The sequence below is a fragment of the Alosa sapidissima genome, chromosome 5 (genome assembly GCF_018492685.1).
Source record: "Alosa sapidissima isolate fAloSap1 chromosome 5, fAloSap1.pri, whole genome shotgun sequence".
Lineage (NCBI taxonomy): Eukaryota > Metazoa > Chordata > Actinopteri > Clupeiformes > Clupeidae > Alosa > Alosa sapidissima.
Genome location: NC_055961.1, coordinates 13,761,779 through 13,782,959, shown reverse-complemented (window position 1 = coordinate 13,782,959; position 21,181 = coordinate 13,761,779). Strand labels below are relative to the sequence as shown.

The 21,181-nt window shown below is 44.0% G+C and overlaps 2 protein-coding genes across 4 annotated transcripts in view; one reads left to right on the top strand and one right to left on the bottom strand.

Moving 5' to 3' along the window:
• Positions 1–303: 303 nt before the first annotated feature.
• LOC121709665 (fibroblast growth factor 1-like) lies at positions 304–3,155 on the bottom strand. The gene is made up of 4 exons (XM_042093248.1): positions 2,962–3,155; positions 1,808–2,021; positions 1,385–1,488; positions 304–1,060 (listed from the first exon to the last, which is right to left on the bottom strand). The coding sequence occupies exons 1-4, from the start codon at positions 2,983–2,985 to the stop codon at positions 857–859; spliced, it is 546 nt and encodes a 181-aa protein (XP_041949182.1). The 5' UTR covers positions 2,986–3,155; the 3' UTR covers positions 304–856.
• An 11,597-nt stretch (positions 3,156–14,752) lies between these two features.
• Positions 14,753–21,181, top strand: part of LOC121709640 (rho GTPase-activating protein 26-like) — a 62,153-nt gene continuing 55,724 nt past the window's right edge. The window contains exon 1 of one of the 3 annotated variants that reach the window (XM_042093204.1): positions 14,753–15,433. In XM_042093204.1, coding sequence (XP_041949138.1) covers positions 15,280–15,433 — 154 coding nt within the window. In that variant the 5' untranslated portion in view covers positions 14,753–15,279. The remainder of the gene's footprint in view (positions 15,434–21,181) is intronic. The other 2 variants (XM_042093201.1, XM_042093202.1) reach the window with 2 other exon arrangements.

Genomic DNA, 21,181 nt, shown 5'->3' with positions numbered 1-21,181 from the left:
ACTAACCCTGATTTTGTAGGGCCAAGATGCATCAATAGCACAGAAAAATAAAGAACTAGTTAAACATTGCTGAATATAATATTTCAGTTGCACAAGAACAATACTACTTCATTTCAGAGGTTTTCCTGTGGTCTACTAAGGGTTTTAGACCGGTTCTAAGGAACTTGGCAACGAGGATGTATGTTTATTGTTAGCAGGTTCCGTCACCAGTTTAATATACATAAATACATATATATAAATAAACACTTCAGTGTTTTTTCAACCTGATCAATTCAGGAGTGGCTAAATGTATAAAATGCCAAATACAAATGAATAATTGCTTTTATTGAAAGTTACATTTGAATACAATATGTATTACACAAGAAAAAGGTTAATGCCACCTTTTCGATTGTTTGGTCAAAATACCATCTGATTTCCCTTAAATATAAACTTGATCCTGGTTTAATAAATAGCTGACACAATTTAAAAATTATGTTTGTTCTTATAAATTATGCTAATGATCTACATGTAATGCTAAAAAACAAAAATATATAAATAACATTATAAATAACATATATTTTTATAAAAATAAATAAGATGCTGATATGCTGATAAGCAGCATGGCTATGCACAGGTTACCAATATTAATGGCAGAAGGCAGCCTACACTGAACACCTTTAAAACAAATGTCAGTTATGTGACTTGGCATATGGGCCTACTGGAAATACTGTAAGGCATTGGACAGTTTAATGCATTGTAGATAGCAGTGTAGTGACAATGTTGTACAAAGTATTTACAATGTATGAGTGTGAACTTGATCACGTAGGCCATCACTGTAGGGATCTTGGTGAAGCCTTTTCACAGCCTGCCTTCAGAATCACAGCACTGAACTGCCCCCTACTGGTCGAGGCAGGAACATGACACTCTTTTGGCCAATGCTGGTTTGGGGTCCCATTTTAGTACGTCCATCCTTCTTCAGTCCCACATACCACTGCCCATCTCTGTATTTGTTAGACCTGTATGTATTGTAGTGGTTTTCCTCCATATGCTCCAGGAAGTAGCACTCGTCATTAAGCAAAAGCTGCACAAGATTGGGAAACTCAGATAAGATTATTTGGAACTTTCCAATGATAGTCAATCTATAATGAATCAGATTGCCTACTGGGTATCAACAAGTCAAGACACCTCACAAAATGCTTGTGGAAACCCCAAACCTGACATTGTGTTCTTTTCAGGTATGCTGGTAAGACCATAGTGATCAACATACACTTGCAAGTACTCCAGTGTATTTCCTTAGGGTATTTTATTCATATTAGTCTACTTTTTTAAAACAAATCTCCCCAGTGAATGCGAGACAAATTTAACTCAAAGTTCTAGAAGTGTTACTTAATTTCACAACACATACCGATCCGTATAGCCGTCCATTCTTATCCATTGCCAGATAATGTCCAGTCTCATTGCCTTTGATGACCACCACTCCCAGACTGACAGCCTGCACTCTCAAAACAGCTGCGGGAAAAGATGATTAAAAAGATGAGGATGTAGCCTGAGTAATAAGGGGTGAGACAGGGAAAATGTTTACAGGTCTGATGTACAAGTCAAGGCTACAAGTAAGTTCTACCAAATGATCTTACTTGTATTGCATATAATAAAATACAATTCTCTATATTATATTAGGCTATATTATATTGTATTGTATTGTATTATATTATATCATATGTTATATTATATTATATTATATTATATTATATTATATTATACACATGCAACATATAGCCTATTGTTATGCTATGCTTGAGCTCACTGGTGAAAACATTGAAATTCTTACTATTCAAGTCGTTTTCGTTTCGACTGCCGTCGACAGTTCCGTCCAGCTGTAATCGGAGATGGTGTCCTCCGCTCTTACAGTAGAGTCTTTTTAAAGCTGTATGGTCAGGATGGCTGGGCTCAAATTTCTCTGGCCCCAAGTGGAGAACAGCAATTTCCCCCTCTGTCATTCTGTAAAGTGCAGGACGTCCTGTGCCCGGTAAATGGCGCTGAGACTGAAACAAAGTCACGATCAATACAGTTATTTCTATTGAGCACCTGGGTCTAGTTTCAGTCATGCCCGAAGTGAGTAATATATGCAATTCCCATAACACCCCCTTATTATTCGATTACGTAGGTAGACGTGCCGTATATGGCCCTCCGGGTATTGTATTTCCGAGATGCTCGGTGATGCCGTGACTGCGTGCAGGGTTCACCGTTAAACTGTAGCCCTGCCTACTGGTATGTAGCCTAAGAGACTCAACAGACAGCAATCCCAGACAGAACGTCATTTTTCATAGGCCTAATTGATGTTGGTATGCTTCACTGTGCATTTACTTTTTCTGTAGCTTACTCTCTTGTAATCAAAAAAGATAGGTCTAAATCTGAAATATTACATGCCAGGAAAGTCCTTCTTTATTTAGACAAAGTTTAGTCTGTTGAAGTTACCCTGACAAGACATGTCTGGACAGAGCCCTCAATGACCAATATCCCTTGGGCCACCGTATCCTCCGACAAACTTTTGACCTCCGGATATGTCATCAGTTCATTGCACTTGATTTCCCAGTGCTCTACAACAGAACACAGCTGTCAGCTGATCAGTGCTAGAGCCGAAGGTGCAACAGTACTGTGGCCAGTACTCTCTGCTCCCATACTATCTAATGTGTGTTTAGCCTCTGCCAATATTCACATCCGGAATGTCTTGGAAAGCCATCAGGGCCCGCTTCAGGAAAATAAGCCACAGGAGGAATGCGAGGCCTACCCACACACACACACACACACACACTTCTCAAGTCCCAGGCCGAGGGGAATGAACGCAGCATAACTGGAAATGGTACTGGAGTGCCAGACATAACCGACATACCCCGTGGGGGGAGACGAGGATTCGGGGGTGCGAATTACGTGCAAAGTGCTAAAGAACGTCTAGGCCTCGCACAGATGCAAGCAGTGACTTACCAGGAGTGTGTGATGAGCTGGCATGTCCTCCTCGGTTTCTCAAACAATAACTGAAACTGAAAAAATAAGCGACTCCAGGCTTTCAAGAACCTAAAACAAATGGTCTAATTTAGTGCCACAATGTCGTCAGAATAGGTCGGAATGAAAAGTTTAAACCCCGTGTGCCCAACTGTAGACTAACTTCAAGTGCCCTGTTCGGTACAGTTGCTGGTATTTGTACTCCGTTACTTGGAGAAACTGTTGCGTCATTGGCCCAGTGCCCGTAGGCCACCACTGAGCTATATTTACAGTTTAGCTCACTGACGGGAGCTGGTGAGGGAGGATTCACCGGGAAACAGGATGGCTCCCACTCGATCTAGGCTGCCATTGGCTGCTCGAGTCTCTGCTGCCCAAGATGGGAAGAAAAATCATGAAGAAACGAAACACATATGGTAACGATGCATGTGCCATCATTTCAGGAAGCTTCCATGACAGGTCTTGCTGTCAATGGGAATGTTGCAGTGTTTTTTAGAATTCACTACCTGCATTACCTCACACGATTTGAGGCCCCCACTCCTGCACGTTATAAGAATGTATTAGTCTATTTCAGTGCTTCATACTTCATCAGATGGTTTTTGGTCCCCAAGAAGGCATTTTGGTGCCTATGTATATCAGCAGGCTGAAGGGTATAGACTAATAGACAGGGTTGGTCAAAAATATAACAACATTTTAAAATAATATATGAAATACTGAGGGATGGGCAGTATTTACCATACATTTTGTATTTCAAATGCAAAATAACATTTTGTAATTTGTATTTTACTGGGTTGAAGAAAAGCCAGGTGTATTTTTGTCATGTATAAATACTGCCAAATATGTTTGGGTAATACCAATACTTTTGGTGATGTGATGATGACATCATAAAAGTGCAAAACAATGAATGTAGCCTTGATTGGTGCTGACTTGGTAATTTCCCCATACCAGATGATCCAGTGCAAGATGAATAATGTGCAGGTTGCGGCTACACACATAATACACTCCCTCTCTCACACAAACATCAAGTTTCTTGAGAACTTTACCACGAAACAATCAGCTTTTTCTTGAGAACTTTAATCATCCAATCGGAACACATGGAACCGGTGATGCCCTGCATTGCAACATATTGCTCAAAAAGTTGCCTCATCTATCACCTAAAGCAACACAATGAAAAATCCATATGTATGCCCCTTGCCAACAATATAACACAAGTGTGTACACGGTTACCCAGTTAGTTAAAAACCAACTAAAAGGGGTCATGATCCTTCCTGATCAACAGTGTTACACAGTGCAATTTCAAGCATTCTGGGCATGCACTGACAATGTCAGAGACTTCATTTTCCGTATTATATGTCGGTATATAGGTTCGGTGGTGAGTTTGTACTACTTGACAAGGTCGGTTGTGACTTTTTCAGTACATCTCTGATTCAGTATTTAGGCTATGAGTGTAACAGGCAGGTCAGCATGGTTGATCTGTTGACTGTTTGTAGGTTTATACAGGGGTGTGTTAGGATTATTCTAAGGGCCTAGCACCCCCAAAGAGCCCCCCTAATAATACTATATATTATCGGGGGGGGCAGAATTATTGTCTATCATAGGGCCCAAATTATCTAGCAGTGCTCCTGGGTTTATGGTATGTATTTTGTAGTTTAGCAATAGCCACATGTGTTACGATTGGATGATTAAAGTTCTCAAGACACTTGGGGGTGTGAGAGGAAGGTTGGTGTGAGAGGAAGTGTATTGTGTGTGAGATCAACCTACATGCTACTCATCTTCATCTTCCTGAATCTCAATATTCTGATCACTGATTCTGATTCATGATTTATTTTTATGATTCATGACTTATATTTATCACCAAAACTATTGGTTGTACAAAACATATCTGACGGTATTTTAAACTACAAAAATACACACCTATAAAGTATTTTTGATACAAAATGCGAAGCCGTTTTCTTCAAGCCAATACAATAAAAATGTCAAAATACTATTTTGTATTTGAAATATGTATTTCAAATACATGTATCATAAATACTGGGCAAAATAAATCAGTTGAGAATTTGCATATTCATTTTATTCTTATAAAATTCTGTGGAACTGCATCAGAAGTGTTTAGTATTTGAAATATGAATTTAATAATCCTACTGCAGTGATATGTTTTTAGCCAAATAAATTTGACTCGCTATGGCTTTGAGAAGTCACGAAAAGCCAGAAAAAAGAATTTCCACAGCCAATGGATTACACAATAGTATACTGTACTGTAGGCCTACTGTCAGGTTTGACACCTTTGACTTTATTGTTTGTACACATGTGTAAGGTCCAGATTGCAATTACAAAGTATAAAATCTTTAGATATCTGGGCACTGAAAGCTGTCTGATTCAGGGAGAATAACTTGTGACAGCAGATCTAGCGCAAGGGCAGATTAGACATGAATGATGTCAAATGTCATGACACGTTCGTTCCTAAGTGAACGTCATTGGAGAACTACACCCATTGTGTTGTGGTGAGTATTGTTGTTCACAAGTCGGATGGCCTCTTATGGGTAAAGTATGCATTCCATTGTAGAGTCTGGCGTTTTATAACAGAGATCAAAAAGGTAAGTGACGGAAGGAACATAGCCTGGCTAGCGCCACCACTTCTCAATGAGACGTGGTCTGGGAACCAAACGTTCATTTTCTCGTATTTGAAAAAAATGCCCAGATCCGTTTATTGGGTGCCACGGATGTCTATCAAATGCGTCTGTGCATAGGTCATCATCGTCTTGCTTTCCCCCCTGTTCTGTGATTGGTTCCCTATCTCAGGCGAAAATTTGCTCCATGGTCTCCAGGCTGCCTTAGCAGCGTGAATCAAATCGCGCGCAAGGCAGCATGGGAACACCCAGGCTAGAAGGAACAGGCTTTAAAAAGTCATAGGCCTACTGAGCCCTCTCCAACTAAGAATAAGAGACCAAGGACCCAGCTTGACAGATGGAACATCCCAAGGGCCCATAGGCCAGACTCCCTTGGAAGGATCATATCAACCATGTTCTTTTGTCACTGTGTCTCATGGAGAGAAGACATACAAAAAAAGGATTTCGTTCTGTGTTTTTTTTTTATTAGGCTATTATTATTTCCAGTAAGCAATAGCCTAACATAAGTGCATTCTTGATGAAAATGGCTTCTTTTGTCATGGCAAACCATGGACATGGATGTCATCTTAATCATTGTTACGCCTCTCTGCACACCCACTGGCCCTGCAGTGACAGTGCAGCCGCCTTTGGGTGGTGCATGGGCAAAATCAGCATAATTGTGTACACCTGAAGGTGTGGATAAGAAGCTCCTGAGTTGACCTTCAGGGGTTGGCATATTTTTCACCACACCGGGAGCGAGCGGTGCTCTTGGGTGTGTGGGTCTTTTATACGGAACCCCTAGATTTTAGAATGTATATTTATTTGTTGAAATAAATACTATATTTTTGATAAACTCTGATGTCCGTCTCCATACTATGTTGCGGCTAATGAGCCGGCCGTAACATCATGTATAACATCAGGTGGGTATTAGTATATAATACTACTGTATTCTTACAGGGACAGGTGGAGCTAAGGGTTCTAAGTTCTATGAGGGTAATCCATTCAGGTTACTTGATACAGGACATAGTGAATTGTAGGGTGACCACCCGTCCGGATTTCGTCTGGACAGTCGGTTTTTGAGCTCTCTGTCCGTACAGAGAGTGTGTCCTCCTTTTTAGACATTTGTCCGGATTTTTGGCATGAGTGCCATCTGTCCGCATTTCATGAGCACATCTACCCCTCATTTCAAGGCCTCTGTACTCACCGCTGTTAAATGTCATAATTTCTGCCCCTCCGCCACCAGGAGCATGGAACATCACAAAACTCCACCGATTTCCTTTTCGCGAAGTCGATGCGCCAACTACCCTCGTGATTGAATGAATGAATACCGTTGCTGCACTAGTTGAATGTAGAAATTGCATATGCCAAAACGAAAGACATCTTTCTACTCTGCATGGTATCCTGAACACCATATTGCTACCAAATCAGGACAGATGCATACCATGCATTATGTAAACTGTGCCAAACGGACATTGATGTCAGCTCCAGTAGTCCGGTGGACAGCCCATAGAGCAAAGTTTTATGATGGAAATATATAGTATGGGTTCCCAGCATGCAGAAACTGCCGGATGCTAATTTGCATATGTTGGGCAATTTGTGTAATTGAGCTAATTAGCATAATTAGCATAATAGCCTATATTGATCATATTATAAGAGCTGCTTGGCCAAAATGGACAATGTTAGTATGTTTTTAGGGGTTACTGAAGATGCTGAGTCCATATCTGACTTTTTTTTTTTTAAGATTCAAAATCACTATTTAAACTTGGTTTGGTCACATTTTACTCTCATTAAAGGGGTGGTTCAGGATTTTGGACATAAGACCTTATTTCCAAGTAAGCAAGTGTGATATCTATCAGTGGAGACCGTTTTCAGCACGTTTCATCCAGTCCTTCTAATTGCAGAGTTCGCAGGTGCTAGGCTAGCGCAAGTCAACGGTATGTGCTAGCCTGCCACTAAAGACAGTCCCCCAGTCCCAAGACTTACCCACTCCAAAGTACACCTGAGGCAAATTCCAGACAATCGATGTAAATGTCTGTGTTGATAGAATAGTGTAAGAAATACAACTACCCTTGCATCGCGTTGCAATAGTTATACTTTGGTCCCTAAAGTTGTTAGTAGTCATTTTGCAACTCAGCGGCGGACTGATATTACCAAGGCTACTACTAGGTATCCCCATTGGAGTGCGCTTTACTGTTTACTTTTCGGCACAGTACTACTAACCGGAGCAAGTATAATTCCGCTGCTGCTAAGAAACTAGTCCCTCAAAATGTAATGCGATCGTTAAAAATGCAAGGATAGAATAACGTTAGAAATAACACTGTCAATACAGACATTTACATCGATAGTCTGGCGTTACAATTTATTTGCCTCGGGTGTACTTTGGAGTGGGTAAGACTGTCTTTAGTGGCAGGCTAGCACATACCGTTGACTTGCGCTAGCCTAGCACCTGCGAACTCTGCAATTAGAAGGACTGGATGAAACGTGTTGAAAACGGTCTCCACTGATAAATATCACACTTGCTTACTTGGAAATGAGGTCCTATGTCCAAAATCCTGAACCACCCCTTTAAGCTGATTTTGCTGAGTTTTTTGGTACAATTTAGACAGATTTTTGGAGGATAGGGCTGTAGCGATATACAGTAGGGCTGTAACAATACACCAACCTAACAATTCGATTCGTATCACGATTTGTTGACCCACGGTTTGATACGAACCTCGATTTTTCTTTTTTTGGAGGGGGGGGGGGGGGCTAGGCATTTAAATAGCCTACCTTAGAATACCAGAGGATTACAATGTAAAATATCTGTATTATTTTATATCCTGATATAAAAAGAGAGAATACTGAATGTCTGATATTTATGACAGCACACTTTATGCAGATTAGCCTATAGCTTAGGCCTACTATTTCTATTTCCACATTCAGCTGTCTGGTTGAAGCCTGGAAATATTGTAAACAAAGTAGCATAGTTGGCTAGCTTATCCTAGTCTACTGATTGGACTGTTCACTTTCCTCATGTGTGTTTAAATGAGAATTCCGGTGTGATATTGACCTAAAGTGTATTGAAACATGATACCGAGTGTGAACGTATGTCTCATAGCTGCTACTGGAAGAAACTGGAATCCATGCATTTCCACTGAATTATTTTTGGAATCTGATCCCTTATCATACCTGTTCATTCTTACTCGTTGCTCGACTTATCGTGACTAAATTCAAGATGGCTGCAAACGCTAAACTTCGTGAAGATACTGTCTGTATAAATCGTCTTGTAAGTAAACTACCAGTGCTTTTTCAAAGTTCTCAATGTCTCGTTTTAAATGTCAGGGCCCTCGGAAGTCTACCAATGAAGTGTGGAGATACATTGAGCCTCGTAAATGGGTGTAAAACAGTGATTTATTTGCATGGCTAGCCCGATGCCGAAGCACCACTATTGAAAAAGCTGTTGGTAGCATTGGCTAACTAGCGCCAGATTTTGGAGTGCAGGGGACAAGCCGAGATGGGCTATGAGACATACGTTCACACTCAGTATCATGTTTCAATACACTTTAGGTCAATATCACACCGGAATTCTCCTTTAAGGTAATACTGTTCTCCTTGGGACAAGCCTTTTGGGAAACATTGGTATTGAGATGATCATTCAGTTCTCCCAGAATCCCCAGCGCGAAACATCGTGGGAATCTCAAGCACAGTCCAGCCTGCTGGCGTTTCACAGCTCCCCCAGCAAGCCATTGCCATCCTCGGCGCGGGCGTTCCCACATTCAGTCCAGCAATTAGTCTCTGGCACTGCCACACAGCAGGTGGGGTGCGCACACCGCAAGAGCCCTACTCACCCTGGGGAACCCAATGCGGGGCGTGCTAGCAGTCACCTGGTCTGTCGCCTCTCGTCCCGAGATCCCTTCAGAAAACGCCCTCAGGTCGCACTTTTGCAGTGTGCACTACCGCAACGTTCCTCCAACACCTGGCGGGGCCTAGCCTCCACTGCCACAGACTCCCCGGTGCTGAGCACCGTAACTGGCCAGTCAGGGCAGCAGACTCCAGTTCCATCGCAGCCGGACCACGCTGCGCAATCAGGCTACAGCTACCGACGTTGGCGTCCCTCCTCTGCTGCCTTGTCCCAGAGCTGTCCTGCGCTGTTCCGGCCGCTCCACACCACCACGATCGCGCCAAGGCCTAGACCTTCTCTCTGGCTCGTGCCACACAACAAACTTTTTTTCCCCCTAAAGAGCACCGGCGAACAGGCCGACTCGAACAGGCTCCGCCAACCGTCCGTCCTCAAGGCACCACCTCCTTGCCGATCCACCTCTGCTCTGCTCCGCAGCCAGGGCCACCGCTAACTCCAGCCTAAAGCTGTCCGGCGGGGGCAGGGGCTCAAGGTCTGAAGGCCTCTGTAAGCTTTTCACTACCCCTTACGAGAGTTCTCTTCGGATCCTTTTGCTTGGGCCTCCACCTAGCGGTGAGCATGGACGGATTATGAACTTTTCGGAACAGATGTATTAAGAGCCCCCCATTAATTGTGGCGTATGTGGAAGGGGGGTTTGGGGGTCCTTCCTCAGAAATGTTTTAATTTGTTTGATGTGATTTCCTGTATTCTGGTGCATTTTGGGGATGGCCAATTCTAAATTCATTCAGATTCATAGCCTACATCCTGATGTGTTGATATTGAGGCAATGATTTCATGCAAAGGCTTGGGCTTCAGGGTCCCCTGACCCCTTGGGCCCCCGGGACTGGCCCGGTACGGGTGAGGACAGTGAGGAGTAGTAGAGGCTAGTTCTTCCCTTTGTTACTCAATTGTGAGTCACAGCAGAGGGCCAGTGAATAGCTATTTCCAAAATGATTGTGGAATTCAGAAATAACTTGAGACTCCAAATTATTCCTCAACACTGAACATTTTTATCCTCCAAAAATCCGTCTAAATCGCCCCCAAAAACTCAGCAAAATCAGCTTAATGAGAGTAAAAACGTGACCAAACCAAGTTTAAATAGTGATTTTGAATCTTGTCAGATATGGACTCAGCATCTCCAGTAACCCCTAAAAACATACTAACATGGTCCATTTTGGCCAAGCAGCTCTTATAATATGATCAATATAGGTGATTATGCTAATTTATGCTAATTAGCTCAATTACACAAATTGCCCAACATATGCAAATTAGCATCCGACAGTTTCTGCATGCTGGGAACCCATACTATATATTTCCATCATAAAACTTTGGTGTACTCAACATTTTCGGGTTCACCTTTCTGTCCACTGGACTACAGGGGTAAGAGTGCCTTATAAAGGCGCACTCTCGCAGACAGGCACAAGGAGAAAGCCAGATCTGCCGGGCAGTCCTCTGTGGCATCGTTTTTTGCTCCAACAGCAGTAACTATACTGGATAATAAAACCATAGTAAGTTATTAAGTGACTAAAAAGTTATTGGGTCATAAAGGTGGGTTTGTTGACTAATGTGAAAAATGTAAAAAAACTATGTTATTTTAATAAATAATTGCCTTGTATGGGGTGTTGGAAATGGAAATTGTTGACCAATGTGAAAAAGCACCAAAAAAACAAATGTTATGTTATGATAAATAGTTGCCTTCTATGGTAAGTATAAGTATATATACTCTTTTGATCCCGTGAGGGAAATTTGGTCTCTTCATTTATCCCAATCCGTGAATTAGTGAAACACACAGTGAACACACAGTGAGGTGAAGCACACACTAATCCCGGCGCAGTGAGCTGCCTGCAACAACGGCACTCGGGGAGCAGAGAGGGGTTAGGTGCCTTGCTCAAGGGCACTTCAGCCATTCCTACTGGTCGGGGTTGGAACCGGCAAGCCTCGGTAAAGTTCTTACAAGTGCGAAGCGCTAACCAGTAGGCCACGGCTGCCCCCTATACTAATACTAATGTTATGGTAATTTGGAAAGTTTCAGTAATGTTATTCCCTAGGCCTACTAATGTTACCCCGATTCCGCGTGTGTCCTCACTCTTGGACCTTTGTCCTAACTTTTGGGCACAAGTGGTCTCATTTTCAGTGTCATGCTGGTGGTCACCCTAGTGAGTTGGGATATAATAAACAAATAAAGAAAATCTCTCAACTAACCTGGAACTTGAACATGATTAGAAAGACATGGAGTCTTAATGACTTGTACTGATCCACAACTGAGAGAATATCTTTCAAAGGTAACAGGTGAAAAACAGACAAGCAAGCAGGCATGACAAATAGTCACTAATAGAGTGCCACAGGCATAATGTAACTGCAAAAAGAAAAAAAAAAAAACATTTTAAAACATGTTATTGAAAATGATAGACTCCAAACTCCCCAGTAATGTTAAAAAAACATGTTTATGAAAACGCAAGGTTCATCACTAGTTGGTTCATCCAGACCCAATTTCATACTGATTATAATCCCAGTGAGAATGGAACATAATGGCTAAGAATAACTTTCATAATGGTTTAGAATAACTAAACCATAAATAATGCCGGCCAATCAACAAAGTGCTTCAGGAACATGAAAGGGTGCAAGGTAATTTGATTGCCCATTGATCTCAAATTGCAATAACCTTTACCAAAATAGTGAGTTGACACTTACAGCCACACGGTGGCAGTATGCACTACTGAACCGTGGCCTCAGTCGGTAAGCAAGATGTAGAAGCATGCTTCACTCCTCGAGGGAAATTACAGCAAACTCTGCAATTTCCTCCTGCTGAGACACAGCCCAGGCCTGTGGACACATGAGCAAAACGTCCCCTCTGATGCTCTGTATCTCTTTTCACATGACACCCAGGGGGGGTAGAAAGATATTACACTTTCACTGTATGACAGAGGAGGAGAAGGAGGCAAAGGAGGCCCGGGGGCTATGAGAATAAAAGCAGTGGAGGCCTCGCAGAGTTCTCATGTGTCAGTCTCTCTCTCGGAGCTCAGATGGTCGGCGTGTGAGATCATGGCGGGAGAGCGGAGACTGGTGTGGGCGGGCGTGGCGTGGTGCGGCGCGGCCCCCGATGCTGCATGTGTCTGCTCCTTCCTGATGCTGCTTTCTGTGCTGTGCTCCCCCGAGGCTGTCGCCGGATTGTTTCTGTCGTTGTTCCCTGGAGAGGAAAGCTGTCGCGCGACCGTCCACACAGCTTGGTGCTGGCAGAGGACAAAGCCTTCTGTGTCCCCGGTCCAAACTATTCCCACCCCACACACACACACACACCACCCTAATACTGGATCCAGGCCGACTATCATGGTTGGGGAATGTGGATCCCTTGTGTGTGTGTGATTCTGTGTGTATGTGTCTGTATGTGGCATATGTCTATGTGTGTGTGTGTGTGTGTGTGTGTGTATGTGTGTTTGTGTGTGTGTGTGTCTGTGTGAGAGAGTCTGTGTATGGCATGGGTCTCTGTGTGAGTGCATGCATGTGAACGTGTGTGTGTGTGTGTGTGTGCTTGGGGGGGGGGGGGGGGGGGGGGGTCTCCTCCCAAGTGTAGAGTCTGATCTCCGCTGGTAACTTGCATTCTCCAGGAATGACTCACCACTAGAGTGGAGCCCTGTCTGTCCAACTTTCCCTCTTCAGCTTGTCCACCAGGAGATGACAACTCTCCTACTTTAAATGGAATGCCAGTGACGTTGTAAATGGGCTGGTCAAGCTCAGAACATTATCTATCTTTGTATAATGTATATGTGTATGTATGTATATGTATGTATGTCTGTGTGTGTGTGTGTGTGTGTGTGTGTGTGTGTATCTATGTATGTATGTATCATGTATGCATATATGTATACATGTATACTTGTAAATTTTGGGAGGTGCAGATCAAATGTACTATTATTTCATACAACATTGATCTGATTGATATGAGACACTGTCGTGGGGCCTCAATGAGACGTTTTTTGTTTTTGGGATGAAAAAGAACCATAAGTTTGCACTTCATACTCACACAAAGACAAAGGTATATTGTAAAATAAAAAATATGCTTATTGTACTTAATGTCTTTGTGCTCAAACAATGATGAACTCTACTCCTACTATAGGGAAGTGAAAGAAATAATTGTGCAAGTCAAAGGACATTTTCAGCGTAACTTTGACCTTAAAACCCTAAGCTACATGTGTTTTGGAATGACTACCTGTGAGCTGAAACACATCTGTAGTGACTCAACCTGCTGGAAAGCACCATGCAGTAGGCCCACAGATAGAACCTTGACAAGCATTTGTGATCAATACCAGATGAACCAAATAAAAAAATCAAAATAAGGCACATGAGACTAAGTACACTGTGTGTGTGCTATCATGTACTCAATTATGGCGAAATACCCCAGACTTGGGACATGGTTTTTGTTCAAACTGTTTTTTAAGACACAGGATGCCAGTAAACCCAAATTGCCATCACAGACCGAGGCAACTATTCACTTTTTTGGATAGCCTATCCCCATCGAAGCAGCTGCAGTAACTGTATGAGAGAACTATAGAGCACTGTGTTCCAGAGCAAGCCTGTTGTTTCTCTTTTGTTTCCCTCATGACCAGAGAGGAGGGGGTGTATTTTAACAGCAGTGTCAGCTCTCTCTTGATAGTGGCCCACATTAAACGGACAAAGAACACTTTCGCGTTGAGTGACAGTGGATGACTGACAGTGTGTTACACATTAATAAATGACAATGTATTCTGAAGGCATATCTTGGCTACATTGAAGAGCCCTTCAAACACACACTCCCTCTCTCTTACACACACACACTCTCTGACACTTCCCTTTTTTCCTCTGTTAAAGGAAGTTGAATGCCTATATCTGAGTAGCCTACCCACAGAAAATAAACCTCAACCATATTCTTTTTATATATTATTTAAAAAAAAAGTTTTGCAGAAACTTCCTTTCAGTAGCATATTCACAGTTGCATCCTACTCATTAAGAAATGCTCAGAAATGATTCTAGAAAACTTTCTTCTTCACAGAACCCAATTGTAAAGTGGTTACAAATACAGTCAAACAAAAGACTAGTAAGGTAAAAAAGCAATGACTAGAGCTTCATTGTAACTCAATAAATCGTAGTCTGCATCTTCTAAGGTTGCCATTTAAATGCTGATTTGTATCTGTTCATACTTTAGCATAGCTACATGAATTCCCCGCGTTGAAATGACATCATTGTTCTCAACCAACCAATCCTTTTGTGACCGATCCTACTCGGTGCGCGACATCCCCTCTCAAACCGCTCTGTCATGCTGGAAGGCCATTGGTCGGAGTCTGGATCAATCACACGATAATCTGGTTCAGGGTAGGTTGGTACAGGCGCCAGCGCTGAAGAAAGAGCTCTACGTTTTAAACGCCCAGGGAGGATTCCGCAATTACCGCGTTTCGCTTTTCCCCCTTCTTCTTCCTCCCCGTGCCTGGACAATATGACGTTGTCATGAGGAATGCAGTAGTTTACCTGCAATCGTGGACAGCCTGGACATAAACATCCACTAAGCACTTTTGCCACAGAGTGGCATCGACTTCGCTTTCTCCCGATTTGAAATTCTGCGATGCGGTTTGGAATTTTTCCTTTTTTCTAATAGCAGCCAGATCCTCGTTCGCTAAACAGTGGATGTTTTTAGAGTGCTTCTGAGTATGTAGAGTGCACATTGCTAAGTTAAAAAAATACATATACTTTTACCATTTGGCCCTGTGCTTCTGCTGGTGGGGAGAGCATCATCAGCCAAAGGTTTCTATCTACTTCGAAGACTTTGTTGTGGCTTTTGGACAGCGCGCAGACATGGGATTGCCTGCTCTGGAGTTCAGCGACTGCTATCTGGACAGTCCACAGTTCCGAGACAGGCTTAAGTCTCACGAACTGGAACTGGACAAGACCAATAAGTTTATCAAGGAGCTGATCAAGGATGGAAAGGCGTTAATCCAGGCACTGAAAAGTAAGCTGATCCCCTAGGTCTTTTTTTGGCATGAAGAGGTAGATGGAGCTTTGACACATGACAACGCGGGCATCGTTTTGCACTTTGTTGTGTCGCCTGGCTCTCTCTCGTAGCGGCGTAGACAGGCAACCCTGATGGGACCGTCTCAAACACACTGTCCCAGCTCGGCCATCAGTTTAAGAGACAGGGAAACAGTTAATGGGTTGTTATGTGCTCTGGTACAATGTTCTCATGTTGTAGGTTAAGTTGCCTAGCAAAGGATTAAGTTTGCGTTTGCGCAGATGATCTTGCTACCTGCCTCCGTTTTAAAACCCAACCACGGCACGCCATGTAAATAATGTGTCAAATAATGTGTCACCTCTTCACAGTATTTACAAACATTTCATAAGAGAAGTTATTGTAGGCATATTGGAGCTGCCCAAACATTGGTCACCTTGTTCGCTTATGGTTCACCGCTGTTACATACATTAGGCTACCTGAAATTTCCATCACCCACCCAGAGGATGTACAAAACAAACATGGCACACACACACACACACACACACTCACACACACACACACACACACACCCACACACACACACACACACACACACACACACACACACACACACAAAGAGAGAGGAGTGAGAGGAAGAGCCATAAGCTGAGCTGAGCAGTAAGGCAAACTGAAATGAGGGAGTGTTGTACTCTTATGTCAGGGGCTTCCAGACATGAAATGGGTGGTGAGGTCAGATGGAGCCTGGAGCTGCTGTGGCATCGCACCAGTGTGTGTGTGTGTGTGTGTGTGTGTGTGTGTGTGTGTGTGTTTGTGTGTGTGTGTGTGTGTATGTGTGTGTGTGTGTGTGTGTGTGTGTGTGTGTGTGTTTGTGTGTGTGTGTGTGTGTGTGTGTGTGTGTGTGCATGCTGATCTGATTCACTGAAGCCACTGAGGTGAATTAGTCCGCTGTCCTTTGTGGCCAAGCATCGTTCCTGCCAAGTTCCTGACTTTGCTAAAGGGCAAATCCCCGGTGTTGCTTAACTGCTTAAGGGCACCAAGCCTTGCAGAAGTAATATGACAACCATAGCATTCTATCAGTGGGAATATAGTGTGGTTGTGGCTACATCTAACTGAATTTCAGTTTCACAAGTAAAAAGAACCTTGCATGTCAAATGTCGACCATGACAGGTTCTCACCTCTCTTTCTTTCTCTCTCTCTCTCTCTCTCTCTCTCTCTCTCTCTGTCAAGCAGTTCCTCTATCAGTTGTGGGTTCAGTGACATGTTGTCCCACTCAAGGCTTTGCTGAGCAGCAGAAGCAGCCTCAATCAGTCGAGTGGCGTGCAGGCGTGATTGGTGTTTGGTACACACAAGCCATCCTGTCATTAGCCAGCCCTGATGAGAGCTCTCAAGACCCCCAAACGTCAGACGTGACATTGCCTTAATTACCCCAAGAAAGCGCAAATTATGGGTGTCCTTGGCTCCTCACACATGGCAAAGAGTACTCGGTTTGATAACCTCGTTAAGCCTTGAGAGGCTTGCGTGTGTGACGGCTGAGTGCTGACAGGAGTTGACCCCCCTGTTTTATTGCCACCATCTTGAGTTGGACTTTCTTGTGTGACACGTTTTGCGAATTTTGTGCTCAGCCTACCACTGGAGTGCTACTAGCACTAAGGTTCATTAAGGTCTCTTACAGCGATGAGGTAGGTGATTATTACAGCTGACTGTACAAGGTCAAGTTTTGTAGGAGCATGTGATAGTTTCCTGTTTTGCACTCTCTTGCTTCTTTGCATCCAGGGAGGTATGGTATTTTCCAAAAAACCCCAAACATGCCAGCCTCATTTCCTTTTTGGAAGTGCTAGTGGAGCTCTCTTAGCTTCCCTCCAAGTAAGGTGGTTGGACAGGTGCTGAGTGTGTGTGTGTGTGTGGGGGGGGGGGGGGGGGGGATTGTGGAGGTGATGCCATCCGTGTGTGAGGCGCTGGAGAGACAGATTTCCGCGACTGCCAGTGACGTCTGGATAGGAACTTGCTGCCTGTGTGTGTCTCTGATGGGAGTTCCAGGCCTGTCAGCTCACACACACTGCTGCTGACTCACCAGACGCACTCACACACACACACACACACACACACACACACACACACACACACCCTAGATACACGAAAAGCATACTGACACAGACATGCACATTCAGGCACATTATGAGCACCCCAGTCTGTTCTTAGTCTCTGTTCTTGGTCTTCTGAAAAGACCCAAAAGACATAACCAAACAAGGCTGGCAGATTGAAGACTTCAAATCGAATCCAAATAGACAGATACTAACTGCCCTGTGTGAAATAGATTAAGACTGATAGTCACTTCAAAAATGTAAACAATAGCTGAGAATGGCGGAGGTGAATGTGACCAGCATGACCTAGTACTGAAGCCTTTTATGTTTTTGTTTTCAGATAGGAAATGTAAGACTGAATCAATAATGCCTAATGGGAATTGAATAATGGCTAATGTAAACCATGAGCCATTCAATTGCTTGATTGGATTTCCCCCTAAATCAAACCCCAGTTGATGTACATGTTTTAAAAAGGTCACAGAGTGTGTAACAAATGTGCTTTGCTGGCTGTGTGTATTTGTGTGTATTTGTGCACATATGTGTGTTAGTCTGTTCCTGTATGTGCCTGCATGTATGTTAGTGTGTGGTGGTGTGCGTGCTGGAGCCTGTGTGTCGAGTGCTAATCAGTGTGTGTGCCACTGCCGTCAGTGTGGCTGATGGATGGCCCAGGGCCTGTCAGTGAGCTGCCCCAGCGTGACGAATGCCGACTGGGAGACTCGGCCGCAGGGTCGCCCCCTCTCCTCCAGGTCTGTGGCTTTCTCTGGGAGAGAGGCAGGGCCAGGGGAGGAAGCCAGGGAGCGAAAGAGAAAGGGAGAGAGAGAGAGAGAGAGAGAGAGACAGAGAAAGTGAGAGAGAAAGAGAGTGAGATTTGGACACAGAGAGAAAGTGAAGGAAAGAGAGAGAAAAAAACAGGGAATAAAGGAATTTTGAAGGGGTGTGTGTGACATACCATAGAAAATAAACAACATATGGACAATAGAATAAAAAGTGTGAGAGTGTAAATCTGTACAGAGAGGGTGGCAAAGGGGCAACACCTGCACCAGCCATACTCACTCACTCTGCCATACTCACTCACTCTGCCATACTCACTCACACTGCAGGAAACAAAAGGAAGAACAGAACAGAGAGGGATCTGCAGGGAGGAGAAACACTCACTGGCTATCTAATATGGCAGGTTACTATGAATGTCCATGCAAGCATTTTCTTCAGTGGGGTTGAGAGAGACCCAGATAAAGTAGAAAAGCCTTGGGGGTGAATGAGAGAGAGAGTGTGTCTGTGTGTGTGTGTGTGTGTGTGTGTGTGTGTGTATTGGGGGGAATCACCCAGTATGAGGGCATCCAGCTGAGTGCCTGGGCTGAGAACAAAGAGAAACAATGTGTGTGTGTGTGTCTGTGTGTGTGTGTGTGTGTGTGTGTGTGTGTGTGTGTGTATGTGCATGAGCGCATGGTGTGATTGTGTATGTGTGTAAGTGCGAGAGAGGGTGTACATGTGCGACACCAGGGGGAGGGGCTATTTCCAGAGTGTCATATTTACAAAGGGTATCGGTGTGTGTGTGTGTGTTTGTGTGTGTGTGTGTGTGAATGCTGAAATGGGGGCATTCCTTGTATCACTCCCGTTTAATCTGCGCTTCGTTCTCGAGGCGCGTCTCACAAACTCACTGTCTCCCGACCGTCAGACCTCGACGCTCCCAGAGGTTTGTGTGCCTCCCGTGAACAAATCTGTAATAAAGAGATTATTACAGGAGGGATTATCATGTCGAACCATCCTAATAATGACACACAGACGTCCAGTCCAGTCCAGGAGGGGCCCAGCTGCTGTGGCGATGTCCTTAAGCCACGAGCTTAATGAGTCTTCACAATCCATAATACATTTTTTTCCCCCTTTCACATCAAACACCATTCTTGTGATGCTGAATGTAGGTCAATTATGGAGCGTGATGCACGTCACCAGCACACCACAAAAGCCATGTGTTCATGTGCTTTGCCCATTCTTATTTGGCTGTCAAATACTTATTCAAAAACCACAGAATGTTTGTAAATGGGTGCACCTTACTTTGTTTTTGTTGAACATTTTTCAGTCTACCCCCCCTCCCCCCCCCCACGCACACACATACACCCGCCCCCACCTTCTTTTGTGTTTAATTAATTTGTCCCTGAGCAACGTTAGGCTAATTGAAATTCAAAAGCGGCCGCTCACACGCAGGGAGCCATGCTGGACTGCTGCACTGCCTGTAGGCCTCACGGAGATGGAATTCTTTCTCGAGTGTTTTTTCGCAGCCGCCGAAATGTTGCTTGGCGCCCGTGAGTACGGGCACTATTTCACACAGACACGGCAGCCAGCGGGCCTCCAATGTGGTCCAGTAAACACAAGCCTGTCAAAGAGCACAAGACCATGTAGCCCTGTTAGCTTTGGTTTTGAAGCAGGAAGAGGATACGTGCTCACCCCACACCACCTCTTACATTATTTTTAGGGACCTGAGTGTAAGCGGCTCTGTGGCTGGGAGCCGGTGTAACAGGCCAGCGATGGTCAGCAAAGAGACGTATTTCTCTGGTCAGTTCAGTCGCGCAGTGGGAAGGCGACCTCAGAGCCCCCCGGGGTGTGTGTGTGGTGTGTGGTCCTCTGAGAGACGGGGGTTAAGTGCACTAAATCACATCTTCATCTGGCCCTCGGCTTGCGTACTGGCATTGTTTGGAGGGGAAGCAGGTAATGGAAAAGGAGCCTTCACAGGCTTTTTTTTAAAAGTGTCAAGTCCGTCCAACTAAAGGAAGTGTTCCATAAGAATACTTTCATAACAAGGCATCAAGTACTTTATGACACATTGTTCATAGGAATTTCAGTTATTGACTACACATTACACACACATAGTGTACACACACACACACACACACACACACACACATACACAATTAACTGTTACGATATTGTGCTTCTCTCCTCATCATGTCTGAACTCTTTTCCCTGACCAGTTCATAGTACCCAGTCTGTTTGGCAGAACAGTACTTTCTCTCGATTTTCTTGCCATTTGATCTTTTTTTCTGTCCACTCACAAGGATGTCTACACCCAAAATGTCTACAGAGGTCAGTAGTACTCAGTACCTTGTGCTACAGTGTTTTGAGAGGTGTGATGGCCTGTAGTCTGGATGAGAGTTGAGCTGGAGGTTAAAGTGGTAAAGTGGAAGCCTTCAGGGCCTCAGAGATACTGGGGGTCAGAGTTCAGAGGTCAGCCAGAGAGTGGGTCACATCTGACCATGAAAATGACCTTTCTCTCCACACCTGTATGCCACATTCTGTGGGAATTCTCTCTCTCTCTCTCTCTCTGTGTGTTTGTAGGTATGTGTGATGAAAGAAGTTTGTAACACATTCATTTGGTTCGTCGTCACAGTTACCTCAGGTCTCATCTGACCTTGCCGGCTCCGGAAATCAAATGCCTGAGCTGCTTGTTTTCGTAATCCAGCAAATTGCTTTACTGTGTGACCTGAACATGATCCGATTGGAAACAAGTACGGAAAACAAGGTGGTCAGCAAATTTCACAGGAAATTGCGCTTGAGGTTCAATGGGCTTATAGGTATCCAAATCAATATGTTGACCTTGGCGTGCAGAAAGAAGGAAAATGACCAAGTTAGCTCAACATCAGAATGCGCTGACATGGATGTTTCCCAGTGACTG

Coding starts and splice junctions, on each gene's coding strand:
- LOC121709665 (XM_042093248.1), bottom strand. CDS start 2,985: ATGCCAGCTCATCACACACTCCTG. Junction 2,022..2,961: donor CAGCTCATCACACACTCCTG/GTAAGTCACTGC, acceptor ACTTTGTTTCAG/TCTCAGCGCCATTTACCGGG. Junction 1,061..1,384: donor ATGGACGGCTATACGGATCG/GTATGTGTTGTG, acceptor AATCTTGTGCAG/CTTTTGCTTAATGACGAGTG.